The 27,345-nt window shown below is 41.6% G+C and overlaps 2 protein-coding genes across 3 annotated transcripts in view; one reads left to right on the top strand and one right to left on the bottom strand.

The window, feature by feature from the left end:
• Positions 1–5,220: 5,220 nt before the first annotated feature.
• LOC148046043 (uncharacterized) lies at positions 5,221–8,659 on the bottom strand. The gene has a single exon (XM_087713701.1). The coding sequence runs from the start codon at positions 7,069–7,071 to the stop codon at positions 5,422–5,424; it is 1,650 nt and encodes a 549-aa protein (XP_087569827.1). The 5' UTR covers positions 7,072–8,659; the 3' UTR covers positions 5,221–5,421.
• Positions 8,660–16,631: 7,972 nt separating this feature from the next.
• TRIM28 (tripartite motif containing 28) overlaps positions 16,632–27,345 on the top strand; it is a 30,179-nt gene continuing 19,465 nt past the window's right edge. Inside the window, exon 1 of one of the 2 annotated variants that reach the window (XM_014057836.2) lies at positions 16,632–17,116. In XM_014057836.2, the coding sequence (XP_013913311.2) occupies positions 16,861–17,116 (256 nt within the window). In that variant the 5' untranslated portion in view covers positions 16,632–16,860. The remainder of the gene's footprint in view (positions 17,117–27,345) is intronic. The other variant, XM_014057837.2, reaches the window with a different exon arrangement.

Genomic DNA, 27,345 nt, shown 5'->3' on the forward strand with positions numbered 1-27,345 from the left:
GAAGCGACAAATATCATTGATGGGAAGAATCGCAGTAATCAAGATGAATGTCTTGCCAAAAATTCTCTATTTATTTCAAACGGCACCGGTTAAATTAGGAGAAAATTTTTATAACGATTTGGATAAAATGGTACGAAATTTTGTGTGGAATGGCAAGAAGCCCAGAATAAAATATAAGCATCTTCAAGATAAAAGAGCACAAGGTGGAATGGGCCTACCGGAATGGAAAGCATATCATCAAGCAGCAACAACAATGTGGATAAAGGAGTGGGTAATGTTAACCAACAAAAGAACCGTAATGATAGAGGGCCACGACTTGCAATGGGGGTGGCACAATTACTTATGGTGTGAGGGAAATAAAGTCCACAATTATTTTAGAAGACACCATTTCAGAGGGGTACTGATTAAGGATTGGCTGGAAATTAGAAGGAAATTCTATATCCAACTACCCAAATGGATATCCCTGACGGAAGCCCTGATATACCCAAATTTGATAAATTTTGACAAAAACGTTATTTACAAACAGCTGTTAGATGATCAAAATAGACTAAATTCCAGGGAAAATTTGGCTGAAACGGGAATAAATATTGATTGGTGGCCATACTTTAATACAAAATAAATACAAATCAGATCTAGCACAATTTGGCTTTCAGGACAAGGACCAGGAACTGGATAAAATCTTAATAGGACCAGACGAGAAATTAATCTCGAAAATATATAACTGCTTGCTGATCCGAAAAATGGAAGCAGAAAGAGTGAAAGAAGTCATGGTAACCTGGGCCCAGAATATCGGCCACACAATTGACCTGGATGACTGGGAAAGGGTATGGGAGTGGAACCTGAAATTAACGAAATCGATGGCCTATAAAGAAAATATATACGAAATGTTCTACCGCTGGCATCTCCCTCCGACAAGACTGGCAAAAATTTCCTCAAAATTATCGGCCAAATGCTGGAAATGCAAAACAACGCTGGGCACGTACTACCACATGTGGTGGACGTGTCCGGTGGCTAAGACATATTGGAAACGAACGCTAAGATGGCTGAATGAAATCATGTCAATTAAATTAAGTCTTAAGCCGGAAATGTTTCTATTAGGGATAACAGATCAAAAAATATGTAAAACCAATCAATACCTTCTCGTCCACATCTTGACGGCGGCAAGGATCGCTTACGTGCAGTGCTGGAAGAGTGAAAATGCCCCCACTAGCACAATGGTGATGAACAAAATCTTAGAATTAGCAGAAATGAACAAATTGACAATGCGGATTACCGATAAAGAAGACATAGACTTTTACAAAGTCTGGGAGAAATTGTACAAATGGCTTGATGAAACAGTGAGAATTCAGATATAAAAGGAGATAGCTGACTAACTTAAAACGATCTAAGCAACAACTCAAATAAACAATACACAAAGACAGAGGGACAAATGAGAGTAGAAATGTATTAGAGGTGAGAATTCACCGTTGAGTAACACCATTAGACCACAACGTTGGAATAACTTGAAAAGCTGATAGGTAATCCGTTATAACTACCTGCATGGAATTAGCAACCTAGTCTCATACTAGGTAAGGCGAGATGAGCAATGAGAGATGAAAATATGTAAAGAGCTTTATCTATTTTTGTATCTTGTATTTTGTAAATCTTGCCTTTTTTATATAACTTTCAAATAAGGGGGGAAAAAAAGAAAGAAAAAGAGAACCAGGTCATCCCCTGAAGAGGAGAATATGTAAACACAACAACGGTTAGAGTGGATGGAGGGAGGAGTAGAAGGAAAGATAGGAAGGAGAGGAGAAAGGAGAGGAATAGGAGAAAGGGAAAGGCAGAGGAAGAATGGGAGGGAATGTAAGAGTAGGAAAGAGGGGAGGAATGGGAAGAAGAGGGGAAGGGTAAAGGGGAGGAAGGAAGGAGAGAAGGGAAAGGAGAGGAGAAAGGAAGGAAGGAGAGAAGAAAGAAGAAGGGGGTAGGAAGGAGGGAGGGAAGGAGGGAGGGAGGGAAGGAGGGAAGGAAGCAATAGCAGTAGACTTATATACCGCTTCATAGGGCTTTCAGCCCTCTCTAAGCGGTTTACAGAGAGTCAGCATATTGCCCCCAACAATCTGGGTCCTCATTTTACCCACCTCGGAAGGATGGAAGGCTGAGTCAACCCTGAGCCGGTGAGATTTGAACCGCTGAACTGCTGATCTAGCAGTAGCCTGCAGTGCTGCATTTAACCACTGCGCCACCTTGGAGAGGAGAGAAGGAGAGAACAAAGGAGGGAAGGAAGGAGAGAAGAAAGGAGGGAAGGAAGGAGGAAACGTAGGAGAGAAGGAAGGGGGGAAGGAAGGAGGAAAGGAAGAGGGAAAGGAAGGAGAGGAGAAAAGAAAGGAGGGAAGGAAGGAGGGAAGGAGAGAAGGAGGGAAGGGGAAGGAGGGAGGGAAGGAAGGGGAGTAGGAGAGAAGAAACGAGGGAAGGAAAGAGGGAGGGAGGGAAGAAGAAGAAGTAGGACCGTTGTAAGATAAGATGGATCTATGGGATGATAAAAAAGCAATCTTCAAGTATATTGTCAACAGTAGGGAAAATTGTTATAAATACATATTATTAATAACAGTTATGAGATTATATAATTGTGAATGTATATATGAAATTGATAAAATAAAAAAACTTTAAAAAAGTGACTTATGACCATATTCAGAGTTATGACAAAGGTAATAAATATGAATCATGTGATCACATAAATCACATGATCAAAATTCAAATGCTTGGCAACGGGCTCATATTTATGACAGTTGCTGTGTCCTAGGGTCATGTGATCTCTTTTTGCGACTTTCTGACAAGCAAAGTCAATGGGGAAGCCACATTCATTTAACAACTGGGTTACTAACTTATCAACTGCAGTGATTCACTTAACGATTAAAGCAAGAAAGGTCATAAAATGGGGCAAAACTTACTTAACAAACATCTCACTTAATAAAAAAATGTGGTGCTCAATAGTGTTCTTAAGACAAGGACTACCTGTATTACAGCAATGTTATCAGCACCTAATCAATTGCTTTCTTATAAATTCTTTTTCATGAATTGATTTTGAAAAGGTCATATATATTTCTACACAAAATAAGGTAGACATTCTTCCTAGCACAAATACAAAGATTTTTACTTTCTTTCTGCACAATATTTAACAAATCATTACAGGTATTATTTTAGTGTCTTTTCTATTAGAAGTATTAATTGACATTTACTGTCCTCCGGGATTGGGCGGCCTATAAATTGATTTAATAAATAAATAAATAAATAAAATAGAAATGCATAATGCTTATTTTAAAACTACATTCAACATAATTTAAATTATACAATCTCTAGAGATATCCATAGTTTCAGCATATTTCTTTACAAAAGGAAAAACTTTGCATGCAACCATGCGCGCATGATGTTGGATGATAGTGCAAGAGTTATGATTTGCACAGAAAGCAAACCACCCATGACTGCTAATGTGAAGGTTTTCCCCCAGTAGATGTCTTTCCCAAACATGTAGATGTTTGCTTGTGTATCATTTGAGTAATGTTAACAGGAATGATTATCAGGAGTCTTAAATTTGATAAGTATTCCCAGTATTTGCAAATACGAGATACCATATTTCCTCAAAAATAAGAAAGGGTCTTATTTTCTTTTGACCCCTGAAATAAACACTTGGCCTTATATTTGGGAAGGTATTATTATTTTTGAGGTGCAGGAGGCAGTGAATGTGGTCACCTCATGGCTGCTGCTCTGCTGCAATATTTTCAGGGATGGCTTATTTTTGGAGGGCTTATTTTAGTGCATGTGCTCAAAAGCCCAATTGGACTTATTATCCAGGGAGGTCTTATTTTCAGGGAAACAGGGTATTTGCCTGAAGTATCTAAAATACAATAAATTAAGTCTGGTCACTTGTGCCTTCAGTTAAAATTAAATGATCCATCTGAGAATCACTTTATTGTAGTAGTTCAGTTACTGGATTAGAACCTGAGAAACATGACCTCTAGTTTTCCTTTAAGTATGGAAGACTGTTAGATGCAGTGGTGGATTCCTACCAGTTCAGACAGGTTCGGCAGAACGGGAGTGGTTTGGCGACCTAGATCACTGGAACCGGCAGCTACCCAGGCAGCTACCCAGGCCTGCCACGCCCCATCTTGTTTTTTGCTTCTGCACAGAACAATTATTGCACTGCGCATGCATGTGCATCAAGCATGTGTGCGCATAAGGCGCAGCCATGAGCAAACCAGTAGTGACTGCAAGAACCCATCCCTGGTTAGAAGATTTTAGGTCAGTTATTCTCTTCCTCAAGCCCTCCTGCCTTATTGTAGCAGGAAGCGAGATGGGCGTAGAATGAACAGATAAGTGAAGAATTCCAGGAGTATATGCCAAAAATATTTATTTCCAGATGATGTGGAGGTCATTCCAACTTCCCAGCCAAAGGAAGATACCGCAGATAGATAATCACATCATAAATTCTTGCTGCAAAGAAGGCACTGTATTTCACCAACAAAACCCCATGGATAGATAATGTAAAAAGACAACAATGAAAACTGCTTTAAATCCTGCTTGTTGCTATGCGTGATTTATCTCTAGAGAGCGATTACAAGATCCTCAAAGGAACAAACAGTTCTTTCCTTTTCAGCAATGACTTCCTTTGAAAATACACTAGTCTTCAGAACATTTAAAACATTTAAAAACGTCTGCTTTGAAATCAACATTTTTGCTACCTAGAAACATTTTGTAGGATGGATTTGTAGCATTAGGGAGAAATATTTCTTCTCTCTCCAACAACAAACTGCTTTTCAATATAGCCCATCCTCACATGGTGTGAATTTTGAATCTCTTTTTAATCTCTATGAAAAGAAGAATGCTAGAAACTGTCTTTCAAGTTTATTTAGTGCGGCTTTTTCACGCTTCTGATGGGCCGCTCATGCTTGTAGCCGAATGGGAAGAAAAACACCGGACAAATCCTTCTTGTGATGAGCTCTGGCCCCGAGCAATGCCCGGGAGGCTTTTTTATTAGTCCCAAACAAAGGAAAGGTGTATACAATATTACATCAACAGGCACATGACTAAATAGTCCAATGATAAATATACAGCGTGGCAAAAAGCTTCATCTCTGGGCAAAAGAGTGAGGTAAGTGCAAGGGGGGCTGCTTCTTCCCCCGGCAGGAGAAGTGAGATAAGGAATAGGGAGGGGGGAAAGTGAGCAGCTCCGCATTCCATGCTAACTGCTAGATAGATGCTGGTACAGAAAGGCACACTAATTAATAGAGAGACTTACGTATTGCTAGCAAGAATGTTTTTGTTAGTATCCATCTTTGGCCTATATTTTCCAGACAGCCTTAGCTTGTCCTATATACAGAAATAGCAATGGATCTCAACATCTCCTCATTTTTGTTTTAAAATGAGAAGGAGGAAAGCAAACATATCAAAATGCAGATTCTTCATCATCACTGGTTATAGCAAACACCTTTACAAACGAATTGTTGTCCAACTCATGGTCGTCCTCAGCATCCAGAAGGGACTTAGTTTCGTGGATAAGCACGTTCTTCCTAGCTGAGGAAAAAAGGCCTTTGAATAGCTGAAATAGGGAGGGTAGGCATTGAATGCAGCAGCAAAGGGACACCAGCACTACTATAATACATATAATGGAGGAAAAAATGCTTCTTAACCAGGAGCCATCCGGTAGCCAGGACCACAGACCATCCCACCAGGCTGGCAGGACGTCTTCTCGAATCTGGGAAGCCAACTCCTTTAAGGAACTGATCTGATGCTTAACCAATTGAGAGGTGTCTGACAGGTTAAAACAACACATGTTTTTGACAGATTCACAGCCTAGATGATGTACCAGTAACAGAAAATCAATGGCAGCACGATTGTCTAAGACAGCATGTCTGATCTCTGCCTGTTCCATATTCAAGGCAGCTATGGCTGCAGATGTGATGTTTATAGTTTTTGCAAGGGAACAGGCAATGCGATGGGCTGTCCTGTGGTTATGCATTGCTAATGCCGGAACACCAACTATAGAGGTAGCAAGGGAAAGATATTCAGCCTCGTTAAAAAGATTAATTGAGCTGTCACATGTTTCATCAAGGACTACCGACCTCTGTGGTCGTGAAGTGAGGTCCTGTTTGGTTGGTAGAACCGCAGTGAGGCGACTCAGACAGCAACGTGTATCTGATAGATTAGCAGGTATGTAATTAAAAGTTTTTTGACCACATGTGAAAAACCAACCAGCAGGAAGCAGAACGTGAGCCCGATTGTAGGAAATGTTCTCGTAGGTGGAACAGTTGGCAGGAAAGATTCCCGTGGGCATACAGGATTGTGTGAGAGAAGCAGTACAATTTTGAATGCGTGCACATGTAACGTTGGGTCCACTAGCTACAAAGGGTGTGGTGAGAGACATGGCATCAGCTGGGAGCCGTCTTGTGAAAGGGCCCCACACCATAGAGTCACCATAATTAACTTCCTTCCTTTTTTTAAACATTGCTAGCTGGGTGTCTTTTAAAATAACAGAAAGAGGTGTGCAAACTGGTATTAAACAATTCCCTAATAACATGTTCAGGTCCACAGCTTCGCTTAGGCAAAAATTGGATACGTTTGCCTGTTCTGCCAAACGCATCCACAGGTTGTATGTCATTCGAGTGTGCAGACTGTGAGAAGCAGCTGACCTTTTCACCCTGTGTGTGAGAGATCTAGTAGGCACATGTAATGGTTCCTGTAACTTGTAAGAGGCACGATGGGAAATTTCACAGCGTATTAAAAGTGCAAGCAATACTAAAACTATGCCACACAGTGAAAAAATAACATAATGATATGAGAAAGTTCTAAAACTAAAAGGTTTCATACACTCCTGCCACCGCGACAGGGGATAACCTGGAGGTCTTCTTCGAAATAAGGGACATCCTTCTGGTGGTGAATACGGTGGAGGGTGTCCTTCCCCGTTTTCCTGGTCGGGGCAGGAAACAGCCTCTATGTTCTCATATGGTGGAGGGTGTCCAGGCCTGTTCTCCAGGTCAGGCCAGGAGGCAACCTCCACAAGCTGTACCTCATTTGGGGACTGACGGACGATCGCCATCCCTGGAAGTGTGTGGTGGTGATTTAGGAAGAAAAGGTCTTACGTGTCTTCCTGGCACCCAGAGCACCTTGTCTTTTAGTTGAATGGCAGCGTAGCCCCGTCCCCAAGTGATCAGGTCAGCAGGTCCTCGCCACGTCAGGTCAGGCAGGCAGCGATAGTAGACAGGTGGACGGGGGGTGTCTGCAGTAGGTGGAGCTGCAAAATGACGAGTCGCTGCTGAGGATGGTGGGCTGCCGGTAAGATTTTAAAAATTCAGGGTATAAAGGCAGAGGTTAAGCGTGTCTTGCACTGCTGGGAGGCCAGGGGGCATTTTTCCCCTATTGCCAATATATCTGTCCAGGGCATGTTTTAATGTCTGGTTGGCGCGCTCAGCCAACGCCTGACCCTGGCTGTTATAAGGAATGCCAAATTTATGTACAATGCCCCATTGGTTACAAAAGGCAGCGAAGGCTGCACTTGTGTAAGCAGGGCCATTGTCTGTTTTTAATTCTTTTGGGCGTCCCAGCGATGCAAAGGTCCGAATACAATGATTAATAACATGTTTGGTGGCTTCGCCCCTTTGGGGGGATGCCATAATGTAGCCTGAATACGTGTCAATGGAAACATGTAAATATTTCCAAGGGGCAAATTGGGGATATTGCGTAATATCCATTTGCCAAATCTGGCAACACTCTGTCCCCCTGGGGTTTACCCCCATAGGGAGAGAGTTTGCATGCTGGCTACAAGAAGGGCACTGCTGAATAATAGCAGAAGCCTCATTTGCAGTAATGCCAAATTGTTTCATGAGCGCTTTCTTGTTCTGATGAAAGTAAGAATGACTCTCCCATGGAGTGGGAGCTGTCAAGGTTAAAAGAGAAGAAGAGTTGGCAGCAGCCGCTGCTGCAGTGTCGGCCACATCATTGCCTTCCTGGAGAGGCCCAGGGAAGGGCTGATGGCTTCGAATGTGGGAAACATGAAAAAATTGGGTGCGGGCAGAAATTAACTTCTGCAAAGATAAAAAGAGCGAGAGTAATTGTGGTTCCAATGAGGGAGAAAGATAGGCCTCATAAATTGATTTCACAATCTGAGTTACATAGAGGCTATCCAAAATCAAGTTAAAGGGTGTATTTGGAAAAGTTGAAAAAGCCAAAATGGAGGCAGCAAGCTCCGCACGCTGTGCAGAAGTCTGCGGGGGGGTGATTTTTGTACACCACCGACCATTCTCCTGCCAGGCACAAGCACCATAGGTTTTGCTTCCGTCAGCAAAAATAGTCATGGCCTGAGGAAGTGGGAGGGGGGAATATGGAGTGTGCCATTGCAGGGGAACAGTTTTCAAAAGAGCCAATCTTGGGTCAGGGGGTGCATGGCAAGAAATCTCACCTGGCCAGTCAGCGAGTGCAAATTGAAGGTTTTCCGAATTAGCAAATAAGGTCTCCCAAGTTGATAAAGAACAAGGGACAAAAATTGTGGAAGGTTCAATTCCTGCCAACAATTTTGTTCTGACACGGGCTTTTGTAATTAGAGCTGCAAAAAGTGCAGGTTTCTGAGAAATTGTGGATTTTGGGGTGTGAGACAAATGTACCCATTCAATAATTAATAATTTTGAAGTTTTTTGCACCATGGCTCCTGTTGGGAGTCCAAGAGTGTTACATATGATGAAAGGTAAGGGGGTGTTATCCTGAAAACGATCCACCCAAATTTGTGAAAGGGCCTCATTTACCTCTTTTAAAACTTGCTGATGTGTTTCATCTAATTTAATAACATCTGCAGGGTTTTTGCCCATTGTTAATGCAGAAAACAATGGAGCCAATTGAGGGGTTGTGAGCCCCATATATGGGCGTGCCCAATTAATGGAGCCCAAATATTGCTGTAACTGTACTAATGTGGGAGTGTGTGGCAAGTCCAATTTTGGCATTGCAGGTGCAGCATGAGAGGCCAAAAGCTTATGACCCAGGTATGAAAAAGGTTGTGCTGTTTGAACCTTTTCTGGAGCTATGTGCAGGCCATTTTTATGGAGAAGATTAGTTAAAAAAGGTAATGTTGCTAAAACCGTGCCTGGGGGCCCACATGCTGCTACCAAGATGTAAATTAAAAAGTGAGGATGTGCCGTCCGATACGGCTGCAAAGTTTTGTCTACAAAATATTGACACAAGGTGGAGCTGTTGAGCATTCCCTGAGGCAGGACTGTCCATTGAAAGCGAGAAGCAGGTTTGGAGTTGTTAAATTCTGGGACAGTAAAAGCAAACAGTTTGCGATCTTTTTCATGGAGTGGTATAGAAAAAAAGGCATCTTTTAAATCAATAATCATGAGATCTACCAGATTTCTTTTTTATAACAAACACTGGAGTAATGTAAAGGCTGTGGGATATCTCTTTCCTCTTTCTCTCTTCTCTCTCTGTCTCACTCATACTCTTTCTCTTTGTCTCTTTCAGTCTCTGTCACTCTTTTTTCTTCCTCTCTCCCACTCTTTTATCACTTTCTCTTCACTCTCTTTTCCATTCTTCAGTCACTTTCTCTATTACTCCCTCAAACACACACACACACAAACACACTCATGCATGCACAAAAGCATTTTTCTCCATTCCAATTCAAATCCTATAAATCAATTGCTCTGTGAAACATCTGTGAAAAAGATTCAGGTGCTCAGGCATGAAAATATCATCAAAGCAACAGAAAAGAAATCAGAAGAGTCAGTAAGAAAGGGAGAACTCCTTGAGACATGAACTCACGATGAGGAAAGACTAAGAGCGGCATCGTAGGGGGTAATGGAAGAGAGGTGGCCAGGATGACCGGAAGAAAGTAAGAAGAGCCAGGCAGATTCACGTGCCAAGAGATTGAAATAAGAAGGAAGATAAGAAACAGCCTTTTTTGTGAGGCTGGCTTAGTTTGCCGACTATGAGTCAGGTTGGAAAGCAGGCAGAAGCTTCCTCTAAAGGGATGTGATGCCGGGGAGCTTCAAAGGCTGAGGGTGACAAAGGCATGCATACAAGGGAAGAGAAAGCCTTGGATTCAAAGTGTGAATTTAGTGAAGAGGTTTCCAAATACGGCAGGGGGGGGTCCGGTCCCCCCATCATGGCCTTTTCATGAACTTTTAAGCATTCCATGACAATCTGCCGAGTGGAGAGTATTTTCGCTGGTGCCCTTAGGGGCTGGAGAAAATACTTCCCTAATTTTGCCCAAATGGTTGTTCGAATTGAGCCCTTCTCAGGATATGTGGGACAAATTTGATAAATGTACCTGAGAAAATTAGTAAGATCTTTTTTTTGAAGGGATGGGGAGAAAGTTCCCATTGTTTTTTAAGATTAATATTGAGGATTTGGACAATTCTCTAAGTTCGAAAGGGTGTGCAACCTGAGGCTTAGAGAATTCTGCCCTCATTACTCACGAATCTGGGAGGATGCTCCGTCTGCGACGGCCGGTCCTGGTATGCAAGAGGCGTTCCTTCGCCGATGAGCAAGAGGACTCCAAATGGGACGGATTGATCAGCAATCACGTCGGAGGTCACCAGTTGCGGCTTTTTCACGCTTCTGATGGGCCGCTCATGCTTGTAGCCGAATGGGAAGAAAAACACCGGACAAATCCTTCTTGTGATGAGCTCTGGCCCCGAGCAATGCCCGGGAGGCTTTTTTATTAGTCCCAAACAAAGGAAAGGTGTATACAATATTACATCAACAGGCACATGACTAAATAGTCCAATGATAAATATACAGCGTGGCAAAAAGCTTCATCTCTGGGCAAAAGAGTGAGGTAAGTGCAAGGGGGGCTGCTTCTTCCCCCGGCAGGAGAAGTGAGATAAGGAATAGGGAGGGGGGAAAGTGAGCAGCTCCGCATTCCATGCTAACTGCTAGATAGATGCTGGTACAGAAAGGCACACTAATTAATAGAGAGACTTACGTATTGCTAGCAAGAATGTTTTTGTTAGTATCCATCTTTGGCCTATATTTTCCAGACAGCCTTAGCTTGTCCTATATACAGAAATAGCAATGGATCTCAACAATTTAGTAGTACCATTGTTTTAGGGGTTAACTTTATTTACACTATCCCATTTGCATGTATCTCTGCAGATCATCAACATGTTTGTTCAGTTCAGAATAATTTTATTTTGGATTCGATTTGCAAGGCAGTTGTATGAGCTTTAACCAAAGAAAAGGAAATAACTAAAGTGATTTTTCTGATTGATTTGTGCTTTAGAGCAATATTGAATAAAATTCAGAAATAAGATACAAGGATAATCTATGATCTTGGAAAATATCTGCAATTCTTAGCGCTGGCAATTCTATCTTGGGTTTCGGGAATTGTGATTCACCAACATATCAAAGTTAAAGGAATGAATCAGACAATTTGACAAAGAAATTAAGATCTATTGTGGAAGATGGCCTGGTAAATAACAAACAAGAATTAGCAGCCAGTACAGAGAACTGAACCTGAAGGCTTTACTGACTTTGCTTTTGAATTGTGTACAGTTGAGAGCTGAATCATAAAATTGTAGTCTAAACTGCAAGACTGTCCTAATTACTGTTATGTTTTTTTTAAAGACCACTTTTAAAGTCAGGGAAGCCAATTGATTATTTATTAATGCAATTTTAAAGTATGGAGTAAACAAAAAATTTCAACTGAAATAGACTAACTCCTTAAATACACTATAGGCTTTTGTGCATGTGTAAAATCCTTTCCCAAATTTTAGGTAAAATACCATATATTAAATCTCATTTATACATACACACACTAAAAGTCTTTTTTGCTCTTTTATGCAAGTGGCAACCCCACTGAGATTTAATAGACATTTTACTTTAACAGACTTTTCATTAGTTCCATTAAACTGAGGGTTCATTTATTTCATTCCCAGGTAAGATTTATGATTGTCTAAAAGCACTGTCTCTTTATATTATGAAGTTCAGATTCTAAACTGCAGAGTGTTGCAGGAAAATATAAACTCAGATTAATGTACCTGAAATGATGAACAATGTCTGTCTATCTAGAGAACCTAACTGGAATCCATACTCCCTGTTAATACCATCAGTGTCCTTCAGTATATAATGTTGGTCATACTGAATACAATATTCTGACATTTCATTGCCTTTTTTCACATTCCCAGAATTTGTAGCTAATATAAAGATAAGCATAAAAGTTATGGCTTACTGTTTTAAGTTTTATCAACCTCTGACAGTTAACAAAATGTGAAGAATTGAATATAGAACTGAATAATGGAAGAGTACCTTGGATGAAGATATCCAGTGATTAATTAATTCAAATACAATGGACAGCATAGTGGATGGAGAAGTTATGTAACTAAATGCCCATTTCCCTTTTAAGTTTCTATTGCAAGCCCTGACCCATTAAGATATTCTCAAAGTTATGTAGCAACTGAGTAAAGAAATAAGAGAAGGAATGATTGTATTTCTCCTGACAATGCAAAAGCATAAACTAATCCTGATCATTCTACTTTACTATATTAACATCTAAATAGCCTTATCTTTTACCCTGCAGGTGTACCCTGCAGATCACACCCAAGGAAATAAGAGGAAGTTATTGTGACTTGCCCAATAATTAAATATAAGTTTTTTTAGTTGCCATCCATATAACTGTGCTATAAGGTGTTTTTTTTTGCAATCTTGTAATTTTTCAATATATTGGCAAGACAGAGACTTGTAATGTAATGTAATAAATAGTTCAAAGCAATTTTTGTTTTTGTTTTACAAGGTAAAATGGCTCAGCTAAACCCAAAGAAATCTCATTGTCTTAACAGTTAAGATTCATACATGCTACACTTGCCAATTTTAAATTTGGTTCATTTTAGGTACATTAAATTATATATCACTATAGAACATAGACTGTCATAATATATTTTACAATGCATTGGTTGAAAATGAGTTAAGTTGGATATTACTCTCAGAATGTTTTATCTGGTTTGTATTTTTCTTCACTGAACACCACTTCCTATATATTGTTATGCAAAAAAGTGATTGTTGGAAGAAAATTTCCTGTTTGTTTCCCAGCTGGGAAGCAACACTTATGCTGAGAAGAAATAGACATGAAAGCCAGCTCCAGAAGAAGGATCCTTTAATTCAGGAAGGCAAGAAAAGTAGTGACACAGCTCAATCCTTCCTGGTTTGTAAGCGAACTTGGAAGTGTCACTCCAAAAGTGATATATGAATCCCCAACAAAACTTAGCATCTCCTGTATTGCATTCACACATTATATCAAGCGAGCCACTGGCCACTATATTGTGCGAACTCGACTATACTGGTTTATAAATTTCTTCTTCCATTCAATTGTGTCCAATTTTCAGACTACCTGAAAAATCCCCTGCAGTTTTCTTGGCAAGGTTTTCCAAGTGGTTTGCTATTGCCTACTGGCTATGGCTGAGTCATGTAGCTGTAGCCAGCTTTGCACCTAAGATGGGACTAGAACTCATAATCTCCCCATTGCTATCTTGATGCAATAAGAGCTAATTAAATAGTAGAAATACTGGATCATATCTCCCTCTATTGTATTCCTGCACTTGGTGTAAACTCATTTCAAGAATAGCAGGATACAGATTTAAAAAATTATAGAAAATACTATGGGAGGTAGTTTATTTAGGATAACTCTAAATGGGAACGGATAGGTTGGTCAACAAAAAATATGTGTTTTTACTTAAAGGTCAAGAAGCAATAATGGAAAGGTATGGAACCACATGCATAGCACCACTTCAGAAGAGGGATTTCAAAAAAGTGAGATTTAGAAGACCACAAAAATGCAGTTCCGCAAAAATGCATCAAGCCTCCAAAATAAAAATGTGTTCAGAATGTGGAGAGTATCACCATTATTTCATAGGTCATTGGAAAGGGCACCAGAGCTCCCTCTCCAGCTGTTTTAACAAGAGTTCAATCTTTTACTGAGAAGACCAGGAACACAGATAGTTTTGTTTGTAAATATTGCAGAGCCTGGTGGTCTGTCACAAAAAAAGACAGGATAAAATCCTCTCAGGGTGGATTTGGAGAGTGGATTTGGAGGGCAAAACCCTCCCAGCACCAAATGTAAGCTACATCTACTTTACAGGAACAAAGGGTCTCAAACTACAAACAGATTAATGGTTAGAAGTTATGCCCCAAGCAACTGCATACTGGTATACAGTACATCCATGGTATGGTAGGCATGCAAATTAGAAAAACATACACTAGGCAATTTCTTATTCCTACTCCGCTTTGTGCTACCCTATAGTGAGCAGAAATCCGACTTTTGGCGGGACAGTCCCGATTTTTAACAATTTGTCCCGTGTTCCGCGGCGTTTTAAAAAAGTCCCGATTTTTTGAAAGAATGCACAACAATCTAGAGAACGGCAGGAGATACCAGAGCTCCCGTTTCTGCGCATGCGCACACCACTTCCCCGGCCTCAATCTGGGAGAGCCACTAGAGTTCCCCGGACTGTCCCTTTTGCCTGCTTCTCCAAAGCTCCGCAGCCCCCGAGTGTGACAAGTCAGCTATCGCTTTCGCTGACCCGGAACCATTTCTGCCTCAGAGACGGAAGCCGCTTTCCTGATTAAAACTGGGTTTCAGGTGTGATCCAAATAAGGCTGCGAAGACTTCCCAAATCTTTTTTTTTTTTTAAGAGTAATGCTATCACGGACTGGGCTGTTTGGTCCTTCCCTGACCTGCTCCGATGCCTTGTCAGAATCCGGAAGCGGGCTTGTTCCCTCTTTTAGGAGAAACAATGGAGTCGGTGGGGATGACATCAAGGTAAATATGCCAGCGATTACTCTTACCTGGGCTGGGGGGAGGGTGTTTCTGGATGTCTTAGGCATCATCCCCCCACCCCACCTGCTGAATTGTTCCGCGTCCTGAAAACTTATCCTTTGGCTCTTTCCTTCCCCTTTGACTTCCACATGCAATTGCAAACCAGCCCCACACCTCCTTCCGTTGCTTCTCCAAGAGAGAGAGAGAGAGAGAGAGAGAGAGAGAGAGAGAGAGAGAGGGAGGGAGGGAGGGAGGGAGGGAGGGAGGGAGGGAGGGAGGGAGGGAGAGGGAGAGACGGAGAGAGAGAGATATGGAGTCCTTTCCGGCCCGAGGTTCCGCTTCGAAGGCTCTGTGGAAGCGTAGACGGCACTTCTGAGCGCGTGCAAAGTGCTTTCCCTCCCCTTCCTCTTGGGGATTCCCACGGCCAGGCAGATTAAGACTGGTTCTTTCCTGTCTGACCGGGGTCAGGGGTGAATGAAGGGAAGGGAAGCTCTCGGGCGAACGAATGAACGACTGCCCGGCATCGCTCAGCGCCTTGCTTGCGTGCAGGGGATGTTCCACTCTTAGGGAGAAGCCCAGGGCCAGAGAGTGTGCGGAAAGCCGATTTCTGGGAGTCGCCTTTGTTCCCGGGTCTCAGGTCATCACCATCGGCCTGGCGAGAGAAGGGAGAAAAGCGAAGGAAGCTTTTAAATGAGTGGGGGGATGCTTTGTCCGTTTATCAGCGTTTGCTTTCCCAGTCCAAGTGGGGCGGCTTTGGGATGCGAGCCAAGCTGGCACTGCGCGGGGAACCCTGCCGTGATGCAGCTGAGTTTCCCACAAAGGGAGACCGCAAAGGGAGGAGCGGATGGTGTAGATAACGGAGAAATACTTTGTCTCTAACCTATGTGGAGTCTCTTATGACCATATAGAAAATTTTTAATCAAGCCCCCCCTCCCCCGGTCAATAGTGTCCCACTTTACCAATGTTAAAATCTGGTCACCTTACTGATTAACCACAACAGTAAACTAGTTCTCAGTTTGTAAACTACAGTGTATATGTGAGCCCAACTACGTGTATTCAAAATAATCATTTAAGTTGAATGTGTGAACTCTAGCTTTTTTTGTCTAATGCCATTCATAATTTATAAACTCAGCTATCATTTTAAAAAATTAGCTCCAAAAACTAGCTAATCTCTGCTTATATTTCTCTCCCTCTCCATATATTAGTGTCACTTGAGAATCTATCTGCAGTTACCTAGGAAACAGTATAATAACCTAAAAGCTTCACCCTTTTCAGCCATTTACTATACTGCCTGAGAAAAGGGGAGTTTGGTTTCCAACATGGAGGCTAAGAAGAATTCGCTTAGGCAGCCGCACAGATGGACTTCAATGATTGGCTCGACCCTCCAGGTAGCTTCTCAGTTTGAGGCAGTTACTGGCTGTTTTCCCGCCAATCCCAAACCCCGCTCCATTTCAGCCAGATGAATTCCAGGTTGCCATGGTTTCAATCTCTTAACCTTCTTTCGTTTGATCCTCCCCTTTTCGAAAAGGCGAACCTAGACCTTTTCCGTTTCTGATTTGTTCCTCGATAAAAATCTAAACAAATCTACTAGAATCCCATTGGATAGATACCTTTTTCTCCTTTATTTGAACTTTCCTTAAAAAAAATAACGTTGACTATTGGTTGGGTTAAACGTCTATCTGTAACGCAACACCCTTTCTGAAGATACGGTCCAATTGGGCGGAGAACAGTAAAAAAGAGAAGAAACCTCCCCCCCTTTAAACAACTTGTCCCAAATCCACGCCGCCCTCCCTCCCTCCCTCCCCCCGCCTTAAATTACCCGTGGTTCAGTCGGCGAAGTGGGTGGGGCATAAGGAGGAGGGGCACCGGAGCGAGCGAGCAGTCAGAATCAGGCCTCCCTCTGTGACGGTGAGCTGCGCGCGCTGCTTTCGTTGTCTAGCGAACTCGCGTGCAGCGCCTTCCAGGTCCCAGCGGCTCCAAGGCTCGCGAGGTCCAAGTCCTGCACGCGCCTACGTTTTCGCGGCTTTTCGGCTTGGTGCCGGCGATAATCAGTAGAAGCAAACAGCAGAAGCAGGCAGCAGCTCCGGGACGGCGATGTCGGCCTCTGGGACTGCAACGATCTCTGCTCCAGCGGAAGCCGGAGGAGGCGGTGTCGCCGGGGACAAGCAACGCTCCTCCTCTTCTGCTCCGCTCAACGTGGAAGGCATCGACTTGCTGGAAAAATGCGGCGTGTGCCGAGAGCGGCTCCGCTCCGAGCGCGATCCGCGGCTCCTTCCTTGCCTCCACACCGTCTGCAAGGAGTGCATCAAAGTCGAGGCCGTCTCGGGCGGCAACAACAAGGACGGGCAAGGTAAGAATAGACCTGGGAAGCAGGAGGGGAGAGCCCGGGAACTCTTTTTCCTACCCGAGGTGGAGGAAATGCAAAGGGAGAAAGACGGGGAAAGGTTCTGCAATGGGCGGAGATGCAAACATGTTTTTGCTGGGAGCTTTTATTATTCCCCCGTTCTCCCCGCTGCGGATTTGCAGCACCGGAGATTTTTTCTCTGGATGGACTTGGAAGCGCTTCTTGCCCGCGGATTGGCTCCCGCGCCTAAAGGGAGAGAGGGAGGGAATCTGCCGTACGTGATTTTGTGTTTACCCGGGGGGGGGAGGAGAGATGGGGGGTGGAGACCCCCCGCATACTTGTACCTTGGACGCCTGTAAGATTGGTGTGTAAAAAAAAATGGAGGAAGGGGGAAAGGGGCGGTGAATGAAGGCGGGAGATGGTGGGTGGCTGTGGGGGTGGGGGAGAGAAAGCAGACACGAGGCGGGGGATGGATGGGTTCCGTCCTTGGCTCTTTCTTTCAGTTGGGCGCCTTGGGATTCCTTTCTTAGCCAGAGAACTTGTTGCCGGGGGTGTGGGGGAGGGACAGATTGCATCAGCTTCTTTTTGCTTAAGCATAGGTGGGGGTGGGGGTTAGAAATGATTTTTGCTTCCCCGCGGGAAGGACGGATGTATGGCGGCGGGGGATGCAGCCAGAGGGGCGTGGCCATGCGCATTCCGACGAGTCGAGTTTGTTCAGCCCTGGAGCTCCTATCGCGAGAAGTGGAGCCCGAGAGGGGATGGGTGAAGGGGGGGCAGGCAACAGCCCCCCCTCCATATTTTTAATTACTAAGGCTGCTTTTATCAACAGGGCGAAAGCCTCTGGAAGGGTCCGCGGCAGTTCATTTTAGGAAGGAAATAGCTTTCTTAATCCTGTGCCACCTAGTTGTATTCTCAAGACACGCGGGATGTAAAATCGCAAAACCGTGTTTTAGCTTAATTCATTGTATTTTTTTGGGGGGGGGAATGCCACCACATACACGCACCCTGAAATTGATATTGCTTGCAAAATCGCATCTTAGATTACACACACACACACACACACACACACACACACACACACAAACGATGGAGAATATTTGGACATTTTGTATGCCTGCCTAACCAGAAATACTGGAATTTTAAAGAATGAATAAATGATTGTTTTCTTTTCAGTTCTTTCCTGATTTTCATCTCCTGTATTGTGTGGAAAAAAAATCAAGATCGCCCCCTCCCCCCCCAAACCCCCTATCTTTAGTTGACAAAAGATTGGGTTGTTTCATGCTACAGTGTTATCCAGCATAGTGCCTCAATATTCGTTGTCCTGTTTACCAATCCTGTCTTCCTTCTGCCTCCCTTTTGAAAAGTTGCTTAATTGTATCCTGATTTTTGTTGTACCATTCCTTCTATGCAAGATTATTTCTTTTGTTTTTCTTCCTACTTTAGCTGCTATCTCTTTTCAGCACATCATCAGGTAATGGGAAAACCACCTTATCATTTAAAATATAAGGACAGGAATGTTTTTTTCCTGATTCAGAATTCTGCTAGATTTCTCTGAGCTGGTTTGTTCATCCTTCCAGCTCTCATTTGAGCATCTCCCAAGTTAAAATGATGCATAATAAAAAAGTGGTTTCAGGATCAGATTAACTCCCAGAAAGAAGAGAGACATCCTGCCATATCTAGTTCTTGTTTAGTTGTTCAATTAAAAGCTTGACTATTTTCTGGGCAAAACTACTTTCTGGAGAGATGATTGAATCTGGTATAAATAACAGGAACTCCTGTTTTGCATATTGCAGTCAAGTAAACAATGCTATAGAATATAAAGGTAAAGATATACTTCATAAAACTGTTTTAAAGTGGAATAGTATCAACTTGTTCCCTCTTCCAGAAATAAAATAAATCTGTTCTCTTTTAGAAGCCTGGAGAGAAGTTGGCATCAAAAGAAAGGAGTGGGGAAGTGATGGATATGTAAGGAAATCTAAAAACAATAGGGAGGGCAAACTGCTGTGGAAGGAAAGTTTTGATGGTGAAGAGAGGTCAATGATGAGAGGAATTTTAACACACTTGTGTATTTCCCAAAATTCCAAAATGTATCCCTGTTTAGTCAGCCAAGGTCACCTCATCTTTGTTAAAAGATAGTGGATGGCAATCATATATCTTTTATAGATTTTATATATCTCAAAACTATAGTGGAAAATGTTGGCCTAAAGAGGAAAATACCATGTATTTTGGATACATCATGAGAGGTAGCATCATCAAGCCCTAACAACATCAGTCTTAGACACTTGTTACATTTCTGAATTATGTTAACAAATGAAAAAGCATCCAATTTTTATAAAAACCATCTCACCTTAAAACCATGTAATAGCAAACTCCTGAATGGAGATTTTCTTCAAATACAGAAGACTTCATTGTAACGAGTCAAACTATCAGTGGTAACTGGAAGGATGCTCAAATTTTCACTATCTTAAGATTTGTTTATTCTTAACGAACAGATTACAATGCCGTTAAAAATTAGACTTCAGTGCAACCTGAATGAAACACAAAGTTGCCAGAAATAAGGACCACAATATGTGCATGTATTCCCACATTTGCATTATAACATTTTTCATTTCTATAATGTAATATTTTTGAAAGCAACACATTAGAACAGCACTGAAAAATGTTTTCACACTTATGACCCCTGTAACATCCCCACAGTCATGTGATTCACATACAGATGCTCAACAACTGACTCAGTTATGATGGTTGCAGTGTCCTGGAGTCATGTGATCCTATTTTGCGACCTAAAGTCAATGGAGAAATCAGATTCACTTTACAGCCGATTCACTTAACAGCCGATTCACTTAACAAATGTGGTAAGAAAAGTAGTAAAATGGGGCAAAACTCACGTTACAAATTTCTCACTTTACAAATTTTGGGCTCAATTGTTATAAGTTGAGGACTATGTATAGTGCTAAATGAAGTCTTTGGGTCACAAATATCCTCTTTATGTGCAGTGAAAGTATAAAATATTTAAGCCCTTACTTGGATGGAAAGAAAACTGGTGGGTGGACTGTTCAAATGAGGCAAGCATGCTGTACTGTTCTCTCTTTTTCTGGGAAATAGCTTCACCACCAGATGGATTTGCAACTGGCTGACAAACCGTACGCAACGTGTAGTCCTTAATGGGTCTAAGTCTACATGGAGAGAAGCAAGTAGTGGGATACCACAAGGTTCTGACTTAGGCCCAGTAGTCTTCAATATCTTCATAAATGACTTAGATAAGGGAATAGAAGGGGAACTTACCACATTTATAGATGATACTAAGCTGGCAGGAATAGCTAACACTCAAGAAGATAGGCTCAAGATCCAAATGGATCTTGACAGACCTGAATACTGAGCCCTATCTAACAAAATGAAATTCATTGTAGAGAAAAGTGAAGCCCTACACTTAGGTAAGGAAAACCAAAAGTTTTGGTTTTTATATAAACTGGGTGAAACCACACTTAATAGCAAAAACTCAGAGGGATCTTGGAGTCTTAGTGGACAACCAGCTAAATATGAACCAGCAGTGTGTAGCGGCAGCCAAAAGTCAATGCAGTCTTAAATTGCATTAATAGAGGAATACAATCAAGGTCAAGTGAAGTACTAATACCACTCTATATAGCTCTGATAAGACCACACCTAGAGTACTGCATCCAGTTTTGGTAAGACTATTAAGAAGATGTTGAGACTCTAGAAAAAGTGCAGACAAGAGCAACCACGATGATTAGGGGACTAGAAACTAAAACATGAACTGTTACAGGAACTGGGCATGGCTAGTCTAGTGAAGAGAAGGACCAGGAGAGACATGATAGCATTGTTCCAATATTTGAAAGGCAGCCACAGAGAGGAGGTCAAGCTATTTTTCAAAGCACCTAAAGGCCAGACAAGGAGTAATGGATGCAAACTGGCCAGAGAGATTCAGCCTAGAAACAAGGAGGAACTTTCTTACAGAACAATCCACCAATGGAACAGCTTGCCTTTGGAAGTTGTGGGAGCTTAATCACTTGAGACTTTCAAGAAGAGATTGGACTGCCATTTGTCAGAAATAGTGTAATGACTCCTGCTTGAGCAGGGGGTTGCACTAGATGACCCACAAGGTCCTTCCAACTCTGTTATTCTGTTAAAATTGCGCACACTGCAGATATAATGGCTGGATGCTAGTTTTCCAAGTAAATAAAGGAGTTCAAAATCCATGAAGGAAAGAAAGGATGCAATTCCCATATTCAGAGGCTTGCCCTGGTATATTCATGTAGTGGACTGAGGTGACATAAATCTTTTCTAATATACCTTAAAATGTCAAAATGCAAGTAAAGAATGTTCTGTTTGAATAATTTATATAAAAGAAAAAGATAGGCAGGGCAGTCTCTGCCTGTGACAAGATAATTTCCTAGATTAGTGCCACAGAGCCATATAGAGCTTTATACAATTACTTAGAACTGCATTTGAAATCACTGATAACCAATGAAATCCTGGTGATGATATGATATGACAGTAGTGGATCTGCCCAATAAACATGCACTGGTTACAACTCCTGAATGATTATATTAGAATTATTTTAATTAGCAATCTGAAATTCTGTAGCATTTCTTAGATTACACATTTTTGGCTTTTAGAAGGAGTTGAGCAATACAGAAGCCAGTCTGATGTGTTGCTGGCTTTGAGCTGAGCTTGTTCAGTTTTCTGATTCCCATCCCACTTATAATATATATTCCAGATTCCATAGCTTACATCAGGCACATTTAAAATATGACATGTTATGAATGTGTTCTTTCTCTTTCATCTAGGTCAGCAAAGGCATGTTTGTACCGGAAGAAGTAATATACTAAACAGTCCTCTAAGAGTCATTGAATTGGCTGGCCAACATATATGATTATTAAGATGGTGGAGGTTATTGCAATTGAGTAAGGGCTTTAAGGGGTGTGTATGTAAAACTAGAGTAAATTCCACAGCCAATATTTTTGTGTAACTTTAATATTTTGGATAGGAGCAGAATTGAGGGGGGGAAATCCTCGTTTTGTAGTCGGAACAGGCAAGATCTTGTTATTCTTTTATTCTTTTGAACTTTGTGTGTGTTTGTGTAAGAAAGATAAATGCAGCAGCTGAAAACTGTTTGCAATCCTACCATACATACCTTCACCAAGATATGCACTGTATTGTTTGGTTAATTTTGATAAGAACATGTTGGAGACAGGCTGGGAGAATAATAGATAAAAACCTTTTCACCACACAATTTTTGGGGGGGATAAGAGTAAGGACAAAGAGAAACGGGGGATGATGTGCTGGCAGGAAGATAAGAGTTGGCTGAGCTGTTTGGGGCTTTTGGAAAGAAGGAAGTGGTGGCTGGCAAATCATAATGGATTAATAGCTTTAACTGCTGAAGGCAAACTTGTTCCAAAGTCAGGCTAATTGCTGAAGGATTTCAGAAGGCTACTGAAAAAAGGAAGTGACCAAGCAACATGTGGGAAGATAAACCATTGTCAGATCATTTTCAAAAGGAAAATTAAATAACAAAAGTCCTGCTAGCCCAAAGTGCCTGTCAAGCATAATTAATGTATTGCTTAATTCTTAAGAGAATGGAGGTGGGGATGGGTTTACAAATAGCTATTAACTGTATAGGCAATAGCTATTACACTGCAGGCAAAAAAATAGTTAACTTAGAAATGCTTGAACAGCTACTCAGAAATCAATTTGCTGTTTTGTTGCCTCATCACAAAAAGAGGTCGAAAGGCAGCAGGAGAGTGGAGGAGAAACAGGATGTATTTGTTTAAGTCTTGGCTGAAATGCTGCTTGACTGAAAAAATCGACACACCAAAAGCTCTTCAGAATAGTTTGGTCTAGTGCAGGGGTCAGCATCCTGCAGCTCTGGAGCTGCATGTGGCCTTTTCGTCCCTCTGCTGCAGCTGCCTGTCGCATGTTTGCTTCACAATTAATAGGGCTTTTGGTTAGAACAGGTAGAGGAAAAGGATGCCGTGCTAGAAGGAGACTGGTGGGGAAAGCGAACTTCTAGCTCCAGAACTAAATGGGGGGGGCCTTCCATTTAGGGTCTCAAAGGAGACTCTTGAGTGTTTGAGGTTGCTGACTGCCTGTCTAGTGGTTAAGGCATCGGACTAGAAACCAGGAAACAGTTTAGTCCCACCTTAGACATGAAAACTGACTAGTGACTTTGCACCAATTGCTCTCTCTGCAAAACTCACCTCACCTACAGAGTAGTAGTTGTGGGGGGGTGGAAAGGAGAAGGAGTTGTTAGCATGTTCACTGCCTTGAGTTATTTGTATAAACGAAAGGTGGAATTAAAAAAAAATATCTTGCCTTTATTTTCATAAGTAACTCAATGTGGGGGAATATATCCAACACACATTTCTCCTATTTTCCCTACAATAAGGGAGGGGGTTGGACTGAGAGACTGACTCGCCCAAAATCACCCAGCTGCTTTCATGCCTAAGGCAGGATTTGAGTCTCCCACTTTGTAGCTGGTTCCCTTAACCACTAGACCAAACTCTTTGCCTGTCCTGCCCCAACTTGGTCCCCTAAGTAAGAACGATCCTCTACTTCATTTGGTGTGAAGAGTTTGCTTTAGTAAAGGCCAAGTGGATTACAGTATAGCAGAGTTAGAAATGAATTTCGCACCAAACTTTCCCTGTTAACTTTCCCCATTCAGTTCTTCTCTAGTCCTCCCCCTTGCAAAGCCCTTATTGTCCAATAGAATTTGTTTTGGGAACTATCTCCTCAAGGCCCTTTGCATTCCGCTTCCAGCGCTTTGTCCTTGGGATGATGTCTCTAGAAGATAAGATGCAGCTGGCGGATGGTAGCGGTTCTGACTGGTTCTCAAAACTTCCAATAATTTCCCCCCTCCCCAAATGAATGAATGAATATATATCTGGCATAGTTAGAGGGCTAAGATTTTAAAGAACACATGTTCATTTGTCCAGAGCACTTCTGTAGCAGACCAGATCACACTAGTGTGTTCTGATAGGTGGAAAGCAGCAATAAATGGAAAAAAGCAGCAGTACAGCAATGCAGTTTATTCCTCCCACCCCACCTCCAATTCTTAAAATTTCAGGTCTAATGCTGGTGTTGGCCCTTTAATTGCATCCCCATAAATATAACTTATCTACATTGCAAGGAAAGGGGAAGCATAGAAGTCTAAAGAAGCCTCTCCAACAGTTTTGATGAGAGTCTCAATTATCTGACAGCAGAGATAACAAGGCAAGAAATGTACAATATGTCCTTTTTCAGATCAATAGCTTCCTCCTGCCAGGGACTGTATGTTTTGATAAATCTCAGAACTTCAGGCTAGACTATAGATTTGAATAGATTTTATTTTAAAAAGTATCCATTTCCTATTGTGCATGGCATGAGAAAAAAAACCCATTTTCTCATTGCAGGTTGCTATTTTGAAGAGGTAATAAGAGAAGTCTTAACTATTTTTCTATTGGGATTTTGCAGAATTGAGTTTTATCAATTTTGTCCACTTAAAGATATGTGAACTTCAACTCCCACAATTCCTGACAGCAAGCTGGCTGGAAAATTTTGGGAGTTGAAGTCTACAGGTGTTCAAGCTGCCAATAATGAGAAATGGTACTGAAAGTGGATTACAGTATAGCAGAGTTAGAACTGAAATTTGCACCAAACTTTCAGTTAACTTTCCCCATTCAGTTCTTCTCTAGTCCTCTCCCCCCCCCCCCCCCGCAAAGCCCTTATTGTCCAATAGAATTTGTTTTGGGAATTATCTCCTCAAGGCCCTTTGCATTCCGCTTCCAGCGCTTTGTCCCTGGGATGATGTCTCTAGAAGATAAGATGCATAGTTAGCCTTCTCTCCTCCCAACCGGCTAAGACTAAACCTTTTTTTCCCTGTCTCCAGAAATAATAAACACATAAATTCCTGATGTAAACATATCAGGAAATTTTATTTTCTCATATTATGCTAACTGAATGTCTTTTGATTGGGAAACAATTCAAATTGGTAGAAACTTGACTGACAAGCAATTAAGCATTTTTGTGATAATATTCAACAAAATACAGTGTATGTCATCTGGAACTGTAACTTGAGAACAGGCTGTGAAATAATATACACTCTTTAGATTCTATTTAGAGGTACTCATAATACTAAAGTATGTATAGATGAAAAAGAGAGCAAAATAAGCTGCAGTTAAAGTAATTTGCATATTTACTTATACTACCTGCAGCTGTTTTTCTATTCTTTCCTGGAAGATTCAGAATTTTGTTCCTAGATCAGAAGTACATTTTGATGTAGAAAGATTTGCCCCAGAACCATAAACTCAGCCACATTCAAAACCTTTGTGCTCATATGCTTCAAACAAGAGCAATGCGTGTAACTGAATAAGGCAGGTGAGAGAAAGTGTTAAACCAAAGTTGCTTGCTCCCAGGTAAAACAGTTTGTACTTTTAACATCTTAACAATCCTAACATGATTTTAACCATTTCAACCATATTCTAAGATACTTAACCCCGTACAGTTTTGCTAAATAGCAAATCTTGGTTGCTTTCTAAGGATAATGTCTGTCTTGCTTACATTGATTTTATGAAGCTGCTTCTTACTATCTATTAGCTAGTCTAGTCTGGTGCATTATTTGGGTGTATAAGACATCTGTAGGGCCCCTTTTGCCTCTAGATAGTTTTTCTGATACTGGAAATCCTGTTTCTCAGTGTCGTGTCCTGCCCCTGTCCCCCCCCCCCCCCAAGTCTTTAAAACATTTCTATGATAGATAACATTGTCCCAATTATTCCAGATGAATTCTGTGGGGTAGTGCTACATAAAGTTTAATTCTGAGGTTATCCTATCCTATTAAAAGTTTAATTCTGGGACATACATACCCTATCAGGGTTTGTTTTCTTGATTCACCTATCCAAAAATGCAGCTTTTTGCGTTGCTGAATTCATATACACGCACACTCACAAAATCATGTATACATGATTACATGCATACACACCTTGTCAGACTTCATTTTCTTGGTTCCATTGAAAATGCAGCTTTTTGCATTGCTGAATTCTGCCCCATAATCCCTTTGGGGGATAGGAGGCCATCATTTAGGTTGGGGCCACTTCTAATTTCAAGGAGGATGCAGAGCAAGATGTCTTGAGCAAGAAACCACATTTTACAGTGAGATGAAACTGAGACGCATGTACTGTATTTTTTGGAGTATAAGACGCACCTTTTCCTCCCAAAAAAAGAGGGTGAAACTCTGGGTATGTCTTATACACAGAATCTAGCATTTTTGGCCTCCCGAAACCCTGCCCCGTGCATCCCATTTTTTGCAAAAATGGATGCGCAGAGGATTTGGGAGGCCTGCAAAGTGCTCCTGGGGGCTGAGGAGGGCAAAAAGAAGCAAATAATGGGGCCGTTTTTTGCCCTCCGCAGCCTTCAGGAACACACTACACCTCTCACACCCTTTGCCTACCCCATTTTTGCTCTCTCAAATCCCCCGCACATTGCATTTTTGCCCTCCCTGGCCCCCAGGAGCATTTTCAGGCCTCTCAAACTCTCTGCACGCCCCATTTTTTTTTTTTTTTTTGCAAAAAATGGGTCATTTTTACAAAAAAATGGCATTTTTTTGCCTTCCTCAGCCCCCAGGAGCTTTGCTCTCCCCGGTCCCCAGGAGTACTTTGCAGGCCTCTCAAACTCTGCATGCCCCCTTTTCATTAAAAAACGGGGTGTGCAGAGAGTTTGGGAGGATGCAGAGTGCTCCTGGGGTCCAGGAGGGCAAAACCTTTTTTTAAAATTTATTTCAAAATCTTGGTATGTCTTATACTCTGGTGCATCTTATAGTCCAAAAAATATGGTACATGCATGTGCGTGTAAATGTTATTTGTGTGTAAAAAAAAGTTTGAGGTAAGTTATCACAAGATAGTTTAAATTATTGCAGCAAATTCTTATGCTCAATAAATTCCAAATGATTTTAATTAGATTTATATAAGAAAACACCAGACAATGTGGGTAATGTGATCCAAACATATATTTTTTTCTAAGCAAAATTTAAAACATAAAATTGGCTGGCATGGAAATTGCCACTATATCACAGATTCTCATGGTGCTATACTTTAATTTGAAAATGAGTTATTTCCTGATAACTGCCTTTGAAAAACCTTTAAAGGATTTCTTTTGAATTTAAATGACAAAAGCCCTGTTCTAAACATTTCTTTTGTAAAATGGCTAAGAGTAAGATCCAAGTTGCTGTGTCTGACATGATGAAG

The sequence above is a fragment of the Thamnophis sirtalis genome, unplaced genomic scaffold (genome assembly GCF_051295495.1).
Source record: "Thamnophis sirtalis isolate CommonGarterSnake01/CBP01778 unplaced genomic scaffold, rThaSir2_p1.2 scaffold_4, whole genome shotgun sequence".
NCBI lineage: Eukaryota > Metazoa > Chordata > Lepidosauria > Squamata > Natricidae > Thamnophis > Thamnophis sirtalis.